Raw genomic sequence first — 15,471 nt, 5'->3', positions numbered from 1 at the left:
GATCCTTCTGCATGCTGTTCTTGAAAGGAAACTGTTAATTCTTTTTTGTTTAGAAAAGGTGAAGAGGGATATGATATGTTTTTGTCTTCTTTTGGATCTAACAATTAGTTAAAGTGAAAACTCTGTTCACGCTATACATGTCTTATATGTCACTTAATGAAATCATGTCAAAAAAAAGTGTGGTCATTAGTTGCCATCAAGTCGATTCCAACTTATGGCAACTCCATACATACAGAGTAGAGCTGCCCCACAGAATTTTCAAGGCTGTGACCTTTCAGAAGCACATCACCAGGGCCGTCTTTTGAGGCGCCTCTGGGTGGGTTTGAACTGCCATTCTTTTGGCAAGTAGTTGAGCGCTTAACCATTTTCACCACCTATGTGGTCCAAAGCAAAGTGCAGCTCTCCAAAACTGATGATGATATTTTAGTGTTAACTATTACTGATTAGTAACACAAAGTGAAAATCTGAGACAGCGTCAAATGGGATAGATCCTGGAACAAAAGAAGTAAACCAGGACATGTGGTTACCCTAGGGGTAAGGATCTAGTTCATCTGTATCTTTAGCAATGTCCTTGATTTGATGGATAAAGAGGTTGAGGCACATTACTGATTGAAGGATTATCAGCTATGGGATGCTTAGCTGAATCCTGTAATGAGAAAATGTTTGCATAAGTTTTGAGTTAATTTTTTTTCATACAAGTGCTGTCAATTAAACAACTAAAAAAAAAGCAAAAAAATCAGGTTTCAAATTTATAGAACTCATTATATGAAAAATGTTGGGCCTACTTGTTAATAAATGTTAGATTTCATTTAGAGATTGATTTCTTATCTGGAACTTTGTCATTGTCATTAGGTGCCATTGAGTCGGTTCCAACTCATAGTGATTCCATGCACAACTGAATGAAACACAGCCCGGTCCTGTGCCATTCTCACAATCATTGCTATGTTTGAGCCCATTGTTAAAGCCACTGTGTCAATCCATTTCATTGAGGGTCTTCTTCTCTTTCGCTGACCCTCTACTTGACCAAGCATGATATCCTTCTCCAGGGACTGGTCCCTCCTAATAACATGTTCAAAGTACATGAGTCGAAGTTTCACCATCCTCTCTTCTAAGGAGGATTTTGGCTGTACTTCTTCCAAGATAGACTTGTTTGTTCTTCTGGCAGTCCGTAGTGTAGTCAATATTCTTCACCAACACAATAAGTCAAAGGTATCAATTTTCCTTTGGTCTTCCATATTCATTGTCCAGCTTTCACACGCATATGAGGCAATCAGGCTGGGGGAACTGGAGCCCTCACCAACATCTACTTCATTAAGATCTAACTCCTTACTGGATACCTTCTTTCCAGTTTCTCACATATTTTAGAACACATTTTATAAAAGCAAACTTTCTTTCAAAATTATGTAATGTAGCCAATTTAATATCCCTTATAACTTGAATAATTTTACATAAAATATTGAAATTTCTAACTCCCTGCAGAACAAAAGATCAGAGTTATTTTGGGTTTTTTTTGGTGGGGGGATAGTCTCAAAAATGCCTTCTCTGGGTTTTATCTTGTAAACAGATTACTGGATGGAGTAAACATGAAAGATGAACTAATTTGTTCTAAATCAAAAGGAAATTGGACAATTTTACACTTTAAAGTCAAAATTTTTTTTAAGATACTGAAAAATGCAACCAGATACTTAGAAGTAGTTTTGCAGACACAAATAATATTAATAAAAACATATGGATGTTAAGTAACATTTTTATTTAAACACGATGTTTTCCACCTTGTGAAATTTAAATAAATATGCTATGGGAAATAAGTAGAAGACATATTAAGAAGTATGCTTCAGTATTGCATGCCTATATAATTACAGGGGTGTCATTCTGGTATATTTCTCCAGCGAATACATTTTCTAGTTACTGGAATTTAATTTATTCTTAATCCATAGCGAGTAAGAGTAAAAATCAAATATGTGGGCCAGTAATAGGACAGGAGAGAAATTGATAGTGTGTATCTTGTTTTTCTTAATGTAGAACATTTTCTTTATAGACTGTGTTATGCCAATTGAGCTAGATGTCCCCCCAAGACGTAGTATGTATCGTGAATAGCAGGTATTGGGTTTAAATTTCTGGCTCCTTGAACAGATGATTAATAGAATCTAGATCCACAGGCTGACTGGCAAGAAGCAGACTGACAGCTTCTAGAAGAGAAGTAGGTTGGTGGGCAACAGCTAGATCTGTAGCTTAGGGATGAGAAAGTGTTGGTTGCACTGCCCGCTGATTGGAAACCACTGGATCCAACGCCCATGGATGGGGAGCCACAACCAAAAGATTGAAAGCTACTGGAGCCAAAGCCCAGAGACCCCAGTGTAAGTCCTCTGGCAGAGACTGCAGAGCGTGGAGGTCCTCGGGCAGTAGCAGGGCGACTGGCAGGGGCTGGACACCACATAGGACCTCTGGTAACTGCGGGGCTCACCGCTGATCTCCTGACAGCCCATGTAGAGAGAGGAGCCCAACTGGAAGGTGCTGGGAGCAAAGAGACCAGTGCTGTAGACCAGGCAGATGGGGGAGGAAGAGCCACAGGAGGAGCCTGGGTAGCACAGAAAGCTGCCCAGAGAGCTAGAGGAGAAGTTTCCAGAGCAGAAGTTGCAGGACATGGTGACAGGAGATGTGAGTTAGAATGGCAAGATTCTGAGTTTGAATGTCCTTTCTTGAACTAGAGTATTTATATACACTTATCATTGGGTGGGTCACCCACAGGATACAGTAAAAATAGCTTGCCTTCATTTTAATTGAACTACGTATGTATGACTGTGATGATCTTTTCCTTGCCTTCATTTTAATTGAACTACGTATATAGGACTGTGATGATCTTTTCCTTGCCTTCATTTTAATTGAACTGAAAAGATCATCACAGTCATACATACGTAGTTTGTGTTGTTTTACACCGGGAAAGGGCAGTAATGTTTCTGCCTTGGAATTCACGTAACAGCATTGAATGTTCACAGCTATTAGTAGGCCTCATTTACAAAAGTCACCCCGCAGATCACTCAGAGCTGCTTTACAGGTAAACAGGGTCTGGGCTGAGGAAAGCTGACTTAACTAAAAATAATTGATGTCCCTTTCACAATCTGTCTTAAAATTGTTGCCATCTGGATAGCAAAGTTGCTAACTGATATATTCATAGGCATTTCTTTCAAACAAAAACATCCCTTCGGTATTGGCACGAAAGTGTCAAGCTTACCTAATGAATACCGAACATCACTGAAAAAGCACGTAGTGTGCAATGTGTATTAGGGTTTCTTTTTTTTCCCCTCTGTCTTAGTCATCTAGCACTGCTATAACACAAATACCACAGGTGGATGGTTTTAACAAAGAGAAATTTATTTCTTCACAGTAAAGTAGGCTAAGAGTCCAAATTTAGGGCGTCAGCTCCAGGGGAAGGCTTTCTCTCTCGGCCTTCTCATCAGTGTTCCCCTGGACTAGGAGCTTCTCCACACAGGGAACCCAGTCCAAAGGATGTGCTTTGCTCCTGGCACTGCTTTCTTGATGGTATGAGGTCTCCATCTATCTGCTTGCTTCCCTTTCCTTTTATCTCTTGAGAGATAAAAGGTGGTGCAGGTCACACCCCAGGGAAACTCCCTTTACATTGGATCAAGGATGTGACCTGGGTAAGGGTGGTGTTAACAATCCCGCCCTAATCCTCTCTAACATAAAATTACAATCACAAAATGGAGGCCAACCACACAATTCTGGGAATCATGGCCCAGCCAAATTGATACACATATTTTTTTGGAGGACGTAATTCAATTCATGACACCCTTTGATCACACTTCAATCAGAATGAATAGTGAAATATTAACTAGAGTTTCCCTTCCTTCTTGTTTTCCTACTTAAAGCTATATGCAAATTATTGACCCAGTCTTAGCCTTTCTTTCTTTCTTTCGTTTTTCTTAATGTGTGTATGAGTTTGATATTATAAAATGCTTTATTCTGTTTTGGAACACTGGAGATTATTCAGCTAAGATGATGAAAAGCTTTAAAAATACCAACAAAACCTATGGAAGAACACCCAGTGTATTCCAAATCCTAACCAGAGTCAATATTTATCGCTAAAAAGATCCGCCATAATCTGGAAAACGTTCTTATTCAAAGGGAAATTTATCAGGTAATCGCTTTGAGGTGCTGGGCCAGAGTAGCCATCTGAAGGAGAGTCTTCCCTTCCTTAGAAAACAACATCAGTCACTTACATGGTTTCAGGTGTTTCTGGTGAGAATTACAAAGCTGGGAAAATAATAGATAATATTTTTTCTTGTTCAATGACTTGTATTTCACCTTTCTGCGGCAGAGTAACAAAGACTGATACTTGGAGGAGGAGGAAAGACTGAGAAGCCTTGTTCTATTGCGGCTTCTATGCTGTTTGATCTGTTCCTTTCCTAGAAATGTATTTCTTAACAACTTTTCAACAAAAGTGTTTAGGTGCAAGAACATGCATTTTTGTTGAAAAAAAAGAATGCTAAAATGACTTCTATCTGAGCTCATAGAATATTATTTCCCAGAAATAGCTTCCATAAGAATGGATGATATTGAAACAAGCGAGCAAATTCAATTTAGGTGAATTAAATATTTATATGAAATACTTGATGTTCAATATTTTGTTGATCAATAAAACAGGAGGTTTTGGAGTCCCCTAGAATGCTTTTGGATATTCATAATTAAGAAGCCTAGTAAATAAGAATTGCTTATTTTAGAAACAGAGGACATAACCGTGTTTGTTAGTAAATAAAACAAGATTGAAGATCAGTTTGTCTACTCAGAGTGTTCAGACTCCTAAAGTCTACAATTGGGAAGGAGACTCAGCAATAATCTCCAGTTCTCTACCAGATCGGGTTCCCATTTACAGCATACTGATTAGATATTCCATTTAGATGGAAAGCTCGTTACCTACAAAGGTAGCCCACTTCGGATTTTTAGCTGAATCTTCCACCTAGGAATACCACTTCTTCATAGCACGAGTCTCAGCCCATCTCCATTGGACAATATAACTTTTTTTAAAATGACTCTCATAAGAGTATTGCCGATTTCCACAGGTAATTTTAAGCCATTTCCTGCATCCATGCACTACCTCTATCTACAGTTTGTTAAGGCGAACTTTACAGGGGCGTCCAGAAAAATCCTCATGACGCTATCCTCCGAGACAGACTATGTCACCTGATACTCGTGCTATATCAGAGCTCCCAAAATGCATTCATTCTCTACTTCACAATATCATCTCTTTTTTTATTATTATTTTTGATTTGCATTTATTTATTAACAAAGTTGAGTATATTTTATATGTTTATAGCTATTTTTGAAGGAACCCTGGCTTCTAGCTGAAAGGTTCGTGGTTTGAACCCACCAGTGTCTCCACAGGAGAAAGATATGGCAGTCTGCTTCCATGAAGATTAGAGCCTTGCAAACCCTATGGGGTCGTTGTACTCTGTCCTGTAGGGTTGCTGTGAGTGGGAATCAACTCGATAGCAACGGGTTTGGGTTTTTTGGTATCGTTGTTTGTTTTTCTTTTTTCCATAGACTGCTTGTTCATGCTTTGTCCGCTTTTATGGAGTTGTTTACTTTTTTCATATATATATATACACATCCATATATATAATATTGCTATACCCCCAACAAGACATGCAGCAATTCATCAGTTTCTACATATACCATTCAATGACATTGATTACATTCTTCAAGTGGTGCAATCATCCCAGCTATTTTCCGAATTATCTCACCACCATTAACATGTATTCAGTGCACTGTAAGCAAAAACTCCTTCTTTCCTCTTCCCTCTAGCCCCTCGTACCACTAATTGCTTTTGGTTTCTATATATTTGCTTAGTTCATATAAGTGATATCATATAATATATATCCTTTTGTGACTGAATAATGTTATCTCTTTTGATAACCTTTCTCCCATATTTGAATTTAAATAAAGACATTTGTAACTATAAATTTTTCAGATCCTTGATTATTAGGTGAAGTCTACATGGAATAGGTACTTCCCTTATTTCTTTTTTTTTCTTTACATTCTGTAGTAAAAATCTTGTCCTATGAGAGGAAAGGAAGTAAAGGAATAAAGACCTATTTTTCATGTATATCATTTTGTTCTCAATAACCAACATCAACACCACCAAAAATTACCTAGGCTTTATGGGAAGGGAGGATTTTTGATAATTAAATCTATTGAACCGACTTGACAGCAAAGTTTGGTTTTTTGGTATTTCTATCAAGAGACAAGCCAGCTTCAGAACAAGGGAATCCTTGATGCAAATATTCTTAAAATGTAATCACCAAAGCACTCTTTCAAATATTAGAACCTTCCTTGCAAATCACGCACACAGGAATGGTTTGGCTACTCATGCTGTAAGAAAACCAAAATCTAAATGTGTTAGGAATGCAGTCATTTAGCATTTCTACCAATTAAGGGTTGTTAATTGAATTGTTGTTTCTATAAGGTCCACAAGATTTGGGAGAAGGAATGAATATCCCAGAACTTATTTTCTGTTCTTAATAGGTTTCTTAAATTGGAGAGAAATAAATGTCCCCTCCAGACTGAAAATTATTTTTTAGAGCTTTAAACCCAACACAATTCCTTCTATGTTACTCATTCAGTCTAACATCTTGACGGACAGGAAGAATAAGACATCAATCTCATAGTTACAATTATGGTGTATTCATTCATTCTCCAAGCCAGATGAACGAGAAATGACATTTTCGTTTCATGATAAGTTCCTTTGAAAAATTGATGAAATTCTTTCATTCAAAATTTTCATTCATAAAAAGGGCTTTGAAGATCAATGTATGTCATTTTGACTGGAGCCTAATTAAATACTCTCATTAAAATGGGCACATCCTACTACTTCCTTGGCTAGGTAAGGTGTATAAGTGCCCAGTGTAGAAGGTAACATTCAAACACAAACTGGTCACTGAAACTCAGCTCCACTCAGACCTCCTGACAACATGTCTTACAATTGCAGCTCTGGAAACTTCTCTTCTTGCTCTCTTGGAGGTTACCTGGGGTACCAAGTTCCCACCTATAATGCTTTCTACCCCAACAATGTAGTCTACTCTCCCAGAACCTTCCAGGTGGGATCTTCTAACTATAATCTCTCTCAGGAGAACTTCTGTGAGCTCCCCAGCTTCCAAAGACCCGGTTTTGTGGGCAGATCCTTCCAGACGTCCTGCTATCACCCAAAGAATCTCATCCTCTGCAGTCCCTGCCAGACAAATTTCACTGAATCTCTGGGATTTGGAAACATCGGCTTTGGATCTTTTGGCTATGGAAGCACTGGCTTCCAATCTCTGGGCTGTGGGTCCAGCTTCTTCCGCCCTACTTACTTTTCTTCCAGGAGTCACCAGTCAACTTGTTACCAACCAGCCTTTGGATCTCGCTTTTTTGGATCAGCTTACTGAATATCCCCCATTCTCTCATGATCATCTCTACACACTTTAAGAATCTTCAACACTCAACCTGGCCAGTATCTGTGACTGATGACCATCTGTATCACCAAGACTCAACACCAAGTCCTTCTGTATATGACTTACTATGGACAAGTATATGATTTATTCTGGACATAGTAACCTTGACCTGTGAACTTTCGTCAATCTGATCTGTGAGATACCTCTTGAATTTTAATTCTTATACCAAAGATCGGAATCACTTCCTTTACCGTCTTTCTGGTTTTGCTCTTATGATTTTTCTAGCACTTTTTCACTTAGGTTTATTTCAAATAGATACAGTATTTTAAATAAACTTATTTTTCTGCTTTATTAATATGGCACATTTCGTGAATGTATCCTCTACTTTCAACCAACTTCATTAGGTAGACAAAACAAAGTTTTCCTTGTTTCATGAGTTTCTTTAATGTTTTCCTGGACAGAAAACAGGGAGTTTAGAGAAGAGTTGAAATATATGACATCTCAAGTTGCAAAAGTTTTACATCCCCTCTTTGGTGCATTTGTTCAGTTAATTGCATCAGAAAATTTTGTTTATTCAATCAGGCATTTACTGAACAAACATTTGTTAAGTTTCTGTAATATACCAGGCATTGTGCTAAACAAAGACACAGATTATCTGCCCTCAAGGAGCTCGTACAAATACAATTCTAACTTACTGTCATGTATCAAGTATAATTAAAAAAAAAAAAAAAAAAAAAAACCATTGCCATGTCGAGTCGATTCCAACTCAAAGCGACCCTTTACTTTAGGACAGAGTAGAACTGCTCCATAGGTTTTCCAAGCAGTGCCTGTTGGATTTGAATTGCCGACCTTTTGGTTAGCAGCCATAACTCTTAACCACTACACCACCAGGGTTAATAGCGGGGATAAAAACACAAGGTCCAATAGGAACGCAAAAGAGAGGAGCTTCCAAAAGAATCCGTGGTGGGGTGAAAAACATATAAAATTCATTATTGAAAACAGAAGAAGTTACCACTTCACATAAAAAGAAAAAAAATCTTACTGATTAAAAAAAATCTTACTGTTAGTTATAGTCCTTTGAGAAGCAGCTACCAAGATGGGATTCGACTTGAAAGGTATTTATTGGGGAAACCACTTGTGAAGGGAAAATGAGGATGAAGCTGGAGAAGTCTGGGAGAGCCATCGGACTGCAGTGCAGGTCTGATTGGAATGAAGGAGAAAGGGAAGAAAAGAAGGTTGGGCTAGAAGAATCTTAGACTGTGAGGAGGTTCTAAGAATGCCTTGCAGTGTTGATGGGTAGACCTCTGGTCAAAGTCACTCACGAGAGAAATTCCATGGGCCATAGGAATGGGCCTACCTTAGTATTTCTGCTGAGCTTGGACACCTGCCAAGAACATGCCATGAGAAGCATGACCTTGGCACAAACATGGTGGCAGATTCAGAGGCTGGCACATGGAGCTGTCAGTCAATTTTGCTCTCTGCAGTAGGAGACCTGGGAGGCATATTTTCACGGATGCCATGTCCATAACTTTTTCTCTGATTTTAAAGAAGCCAAAAGAGTAATAGACAATGGTAAAATGATAAATGACATCTAATTTTCTGTGAATTAAATTCAATATACTTTATTTTCTTTACTTTGACCAAAAAGTTATTCTATATGTGAGATGCCTATTAAGTGAAAGTCTCATTTTAAAACTGAATATGAGAATTGAGACGTATTAGATAGTCATCTTTTATTAAAAGTATAACTGAGCCCCCCAAAAATCCAAACCCATTGCCGTCAAATCGATTCTGACTCATAGCAACCCTGTAGGACAGAGTAGAATTGCCCCATAGGGTTTGCAAGGAGTGCCTGGTAGATTTGAACTGCTGACCTTTTGTTAGCAGCCAAGCTCTTAACCACTGTGCCATCAGGGCTCCATAATTGACCTAGTAGGGCACAATTAGGAAATTGCTTTACTTTTCTGACACCACTGACCTTCACATTTGATCTGAGGGCACTAACTTCCCAAGTCACTGAACAATACCATGGGCAGATCCATGATCACATTAAGATATTAAGAAACAGTTTTATTCCTCGTCAGTAATAAGTCCAATATAAATCGAAAATCAACTCTACATCCAAATCAAAGTTTCTTCCTTTTCTCTCAGTTCAGCCTATCCTGTGATTCCGCTGGCCACCAGTGGGTATGAAAGCATGATCTGTTTATTCTATGTCCTTACTCTACCTTGTCTTCTATCAATTCACTGTCTTCTCCTGTGTTGAGCCACAGAGAAAGCAAGGGAGGAAAGGAAATAGCAACTGGGTCCGTCTATGTCAGCACAATGCCTTAGACCAGCTATTTCAACATGATTTTGTTGTTTGTTTCAAAAAAAGTTTACTGGAAAAAGTTAAGATTAAACCAATGAGTGATCTCACTGTATGCTTCAGGAAATTCCTATAGATTAATTTACTGGAGACAGTACTCTGCAGACCTGGATAAATAGTTCCCTAATTAACCAAGAGACTCATGTCAGGGCCCTTGATTTGCTGTTCTCATCAATCATACAATAAATTTTGTCCAATCCCAGTCAGTTCCCTGCCTTAAAAGACCTACATGAACTAGTAGAACTTCAACTCCCACTTCTACCTTTTCTCTCCTGAGACACTTCTAATACTCTGTCACAGTGGTGTTCTGCCTTACTGCAGGGAATTTAAATACATTTCATTTTGCTTTATCAGCGTATCAGTGATATGCCAGGGACTAAAATAGGTGCGTGTTGTTGCTGTTGTTAGCTTGCCATCAGGTTGAGCCCCAACTCATGGTGACCCCATGCACAATGGGATCTGACTGTTGTGATCCACAGGGTTATAATGAGTAGTTTTTGAAAATAAGATCACCAGGCCTTTCTTCCTAGTATGTCTTATTCTGGAAGCTCTGCTGAAATCTGTTCAGTATTACAGCAACATGCGAGCCTCTACTGACAGTCAGGTGGTGAATGCACTTGAGATACATTGGCTGGGAATCAAACCCAAGTCTCCAGCATAGAAAGCAAGAATTCTACCACTGAACCACCATTGCCCTCAAAAGGGACATAAAGGTCTATTCATCTACCTAGCGCTCCCTGTGGTTCTGTCTTTGCTAATGAATATCCTCAGTTATCACAAGTATCTGAACACTGGCTCTCTCTAGTGGAGACTTCTATGTGTCTTCCATAAACCACCTTCTTACAGTCCCATCCCACCCCCTGGAACCATCTGCTTTGAACCTTATCCTGACATAGTTAACACATCCTCTCAAGACCTCTCCTATTCCCTCCCCCTCAGCTCCTGCCTGCCGGTGCTGTAGTCCACACACCTTTTTCCTACTGTGATCCATTTGCCCTGAAAGTGGCCCTCTTGGCCCATAGGAAGTACACATACTTGCTGCACTGTTCATGACAAGTATAGGTTACTCCTAGAGCATACCTCTTTTTATGCATTCAATGCTAATGGTATACTCCAACTTTTTAGGGGAGAGAGAGAGAGAGAGAATAGTAGTCTCATAACCCCCTAAATTCTAGGAGATACTGAAACATTTTCAGATTTTTCTGCCCTGCCTCCATGGTGTCACCAAGGTCCACATTACACAGCTTGGTAATCATCAGCTAGAGAGTGAGAACACTCTCTATGTGTGTGGTCCTCATGATCTTTCTCCCTCACATGGAGGGGGAAGCACTGGGTGTGTATGAGGGAGGGGAATATCATCCTACCAGGTTAGACACTTATTTCAGAGGAAACTTGTCCCTCTTAGAAGTGTCCAAACTTCCCTTGATGGGAGTAAGGTTCACGAAAATGGTTGAGTCCATCTCTTAGAAAGCTTTATGGGGCTGTTACTAAGACTGGGATGTGTGGAGATCATTGCCCTTAGCTTTCAGCTGCAGCTGAAACTTGTAGCCCACATGAAAGATACCACGTGACATCCTTTTACATAAAGATACAAAAAGAAAACTCAGTGTATAAGTTTATTAACGAGGACGGGATGCAACTAACTACAAGCGTGTAAGTGTCCTGAATGTTCCCAAACAGAAAGTCACATTCAGTAGAACCATCTCATATCAGAGGACAAATGAGCTTCTATATAGTCTTTTCTCTAAACCAGGGGTCCAAACATTATTATCAGGTGAGCCAAGTTTGCTGCCACCTCTTTTTGTAAATACAGTTTTCTAGAAACGTAGCCACACTCATCTATTCACATATTGCCTGTGGTGGCTTTTGGGCTATAATAGCATAGTTGAGTAGTTGGGACAGAGACCATATGGCCTGCAAGTCCTAAAATATTTACTACCTGGCCCTTTTCATAAACAGTTTGCTTGCCAGCTCTTACTCTAGATTGTTGAACTTGTTCCAACATTCTTACCATTGTGTTTTCAATTTTGGGAAAGTATAAAGAAAATACATCCATCAATTTTTTTCTCACTGTTTTTCTCTGGCTTACTCTATGAGAATATCAGCTAGAATCTCTGCACTTCAGGATAAATGACTGCCACATTTTAAAATAATTTTAAATGAACAAATCAATCAACAAAGAATTTCCCTTGTTTTTTCATTTGAGTGATAATGTGTTCTTTGATGAAGGAACAGAACTCTTCCTTGGTTTAGAAAATTAGACTAATATAAATAACATGTAGGGTTTATTGTTATGTGACAAGTGCATAATATGAATCACTTAATATCCAATGAATTTTATGAGGCAGGTTCAGATATAACCTCTATTTTACAGATGAAAAACTTGAGACACAGATAGGGTAAATAGATTTCCCAGCATAAAACTGCAGTTATGTGAGAAAATCAGTTTAAACCCATCCAGTCTGGCTCTAGCACCTGTACACTTAACCATAATAATACACTGCTGGTTTTTGATTACTGTATTAGTTACCTAGTGCTGCTGTAACAAAGTTCCACAAACCAGGGGACTTAACACAGTAGAAATTTATTCTCTCACAGTTCTGGAGCCTGAAGTCCAAACTCAAGCTGCTAGCAGGGCTCTGTTCTCTGTGGAGGTTCTTGCCTTTCTTGCCTCTTCCTAGCTTCTCATGGTTGGCAGCCCCCTTTGGTGATCCTTGGCTTATAGATGTATCACTCCCATCTCCACCTGACTTCACATGGCTTTCATTCAAGTGTCTGTATCTCTGTGTCTCTTCTGTTTTATAACGGCATGAATCATATTGAATTAAAGGGCCACCCTACTTCAGTATGACCTCATTTTAACTTGACTGCATCTGAAAAGACGCTCTCAAAATAAGGTACTGGGGTTAGATCTCGAACATATCTCTTTGGGGGACACAATTTAACCACAACAATTATCCTAAAATGATAAATAACTAACCAACAGATATAGAGATGAAATCAATGAGAAAATTTGACATTCTGGGCTTTAAAATGCCTGAAATTCACATCCATATTGTCAAAAGTTTATCCCAGTTCTCTACCAAAGGGATGTCTCTCCGTTACGCATTCCTTCAGGAAGCTCCTTTCCTCTTGTGACTGGTTTCATCTACAACAAGCTATTTTGTCCGGTCTTACTTAGCATGCTTATCTCTAACCCCCAGGAAGGTTTGATGACCCCAAAAGCAGGGGAAAACATTCATCTGCGTGAGTTCTAGATTTCTAACGATTTGCCATTTCTGAAGGGGCATTCACTTTGCTTGATGTGTCTAAATCACAAAAGCAAGCCTTTTGATCATGTGGAAAGATGGAGAGAGAAAAGAATACTGGACCTGGAGCCCAGAGACTTGGCTTCCATAACCAAAACTAGTCCTGTGGAGGTCACCTTGCAAGTTGCCTCATATTCTTGAGCCTCAGTTTTCTCGTCTATAAAATGCAGTTGTTTTAGTAAATAATCTACCAGATTATTTAACTCCTTTAACTTTGAAATTGTAACTAGAATTCACAATTCCTTAGAGAGTCAATGGGAAGTTAATGAAAACTGAACTAATCAGGCACATGAGTGATTAAAACAGAATCCTTTTCTTCCTCCTAGGGAGAATGAATTGGCTTTGATAAATTGAAAGAAATCTATTGCAAATAAATATTACGTGTTTATTTTTATTGAATACATATTTGCAGGATCCTTAAATAATCTGTATTATGTCACAGAACCTTTGCAAGTCCACAGCCTCCTTCTTTCAGGCACTTTCTCGTCTAATGTCCATCTGCTCAACTAGAAGTATGGTGGAGTTAGTGTCAAGGGTGAATTTAGACCAAGAGACACAGGAGATTGATTGGAGGACATGGATTGCTCTGAGATGTGCTCTTTGCAGTCTCTCCAGAAAAGATGGATGTGGCAAATGAACATGCCTGCTGCCTGCTGGGCCTTGCCAGGTAATGTTGGGCCTCATTATGAAGCAATAGTCAGCGCACTAACACATTTTTCTTGCCTCACTTTCATGTCTTCTAACCTTCATTGTCATAGAATTTTACTTTCCAAATAAAATGTTCATCCCTTAATCCTTGCCTCAGGCTTTAATTTCTAGAAAAATCTGCACTGACAGGCTCTATTTTTTTTAAGTGTAAATTGCTTAAAACAAACTTTAAACTTTGTAAAATTTAAATAAGTTTAAATTATTGCATGAGAATGAAAGCTAGTATAAATAACATTTTTTAAAAACCTTACTTGTAAGTAATATTCCTCTCAGTTTCTAAAATTATTTTCATACTTATTTATTTATTTTCTGTAGATCCTTTGCTCAGATTCTTATGTCCAACTTGCAAGAGAGATTTCTGTCACAATTTCACTATTGCTCACTGGAATAACCGAACTTCTTAATAAAAAAGTTCATGTATAGTAACAAATTATAATTCTTTGTTATGAGACAGCTGTCTTGCGCATTGTAGGAAATTTAGTAGCAACCCTGGCCTCTATCTACCTGATGCGAGTAGCACCACGTAGCCCTCCCCCCTCAGTTATGACGTCAAAAATACCTCCAGGCAATTGGGACTGTTATGCACTGCTGATGGGAATGCAAAATGGTACAATCTTGGAAAATGATATGGCGCTTCCTTAGGAAGCTAGAAGTAGAAATACCATAAGATCCCACAATCTCACTCCTAGGAATACATCCCAGAGAAATAAGAACCGTCACATGAATAGACACATGCACACCCATGTTCATTACAGCATTGTTCACAACAGCGAAAAGATGGAAACAACCTGGAGGCCCATCAGCAGATGAATGGATAAACTATAGAACATACACACAACGGACTACTACGCAATGATAAAGAACAAGGATGAATCTGCGAAGCATCTCACAAAGATGCATGAATCTGGAGGATGTCATGTTGAGTGAAATAAGTAAATCACAAAAGGACAAATATTGTATGAGACCTCTATTGTAAAAACCCATGAAAAAGTTCACACACAAAAAGAAACCATCTTTGTTGGTTACCAGGTGTCATGGTTTGAATTCTGTCCCCCAAAAAATGTGTGCATCAATTTGGCTAGGCCATGATTCCTGGTACTGTGTCATTTTCCCTGTATATGTAAACCTGCCTCTATGATGTTAATGAGGCAGGATGGGTAGCAATTGTGTTAGTAAGTCAAGACCTGATCTACAAGACTGGATTGTGTCCTGAGGCAATCTCTTGAGATATAAAAGGCAGAAGTGAGCAGTAAGACAGGGGGACCTCATACCATCAAGAAAGCAGTGCCAGGAGCAGAGCGCGTCCTTTGGACTGGGGTCCCTGCGCAAAGAAGCTCCTAGTCTGGGGGAACATTGATGAGAAGGCCAACAGAGAGAGAAAGACTTCCCCTGGAGCTGACACTCTCAATTTGGACTTTTAGCCTACTTTGACTGTGAGGAAATAAACTTCTCTTCATTAAAACCATCCACTTGTGGTGTTTCTGTTATAGCAGGACTGGATGACTAAGACACCAGGGATGGGAGGGGTGGGGGGTGGAAATACTAAATCGGCAATAGATAAGTGGTATCTTGGGTAAAGGGTGAGACAGAACACAATACTGGGGAAACCAGCACAACTTGTACAAGGAAAGGTCATGGAAGC

The 15,471-nt window shown here is 39.0% G+C and overlaps 1 protein-coding gene and 1 pseudogene across 1 annotated transcript; one reads left to right on the top strand and one right to left on the bottom strand.

The window, feature by feature from the left end:
- Positions 1-2,137: 2,137 nt before the first annotated feature.
- On the bottom strand, positions 2,138-2,645 carry LOC101347486 (keratin-associated protein 13-1-like; annotated as a pseudogene).
- Positions 2,646-6,986: 4,341 nt separating this feature from the next.
- Positions 6,987-7,670, top strand: LOC111819252 (keratin-associated protein 15-1). The gene has a single exon (XM_023725620.1). It carries the CDS (start codon positions 6,987-6,989, stop codon positions 7,437-7,439), a length of 453 nt encoding a protein of 150 aa, XP_023581388.1. The 3' UTR covers positions 7,440-7,670.
- The last annotated feature ends 7,801 nt before the right edge of the window (positions 7,671-15,471 follow it).

Source organism: Trichechus manatus, unplaced genomic scaffold (assembly GCF_000243295.1).
Source record: "Trichechus manatus latirostris isolate Lorelei unplaced genomic scaffold, TriManLat1.0 scaffold00334, whole genome shotgun sequence".
NCBI lineage: Eukaryota > Metazoa > Chordata > Mammalia > Sirenia > Trichechidae > Trichechus > Trichechus manatus.
The sequence above is the reverse complement of the archived record's forward strand: the minus strand, read 5'-3'. Positions and strand labels throughout refer to the sequence as shown.

Excerpts from the sequence above, each read along its gene's own strand:
- LOC111819252 (XM_023725620.1), top strand. The coding sequence starts at position 6,987 with ATGTCTTACAATTGCAGCTCTGGAAACTTCTCTTCTTGCTCTCTTGGA.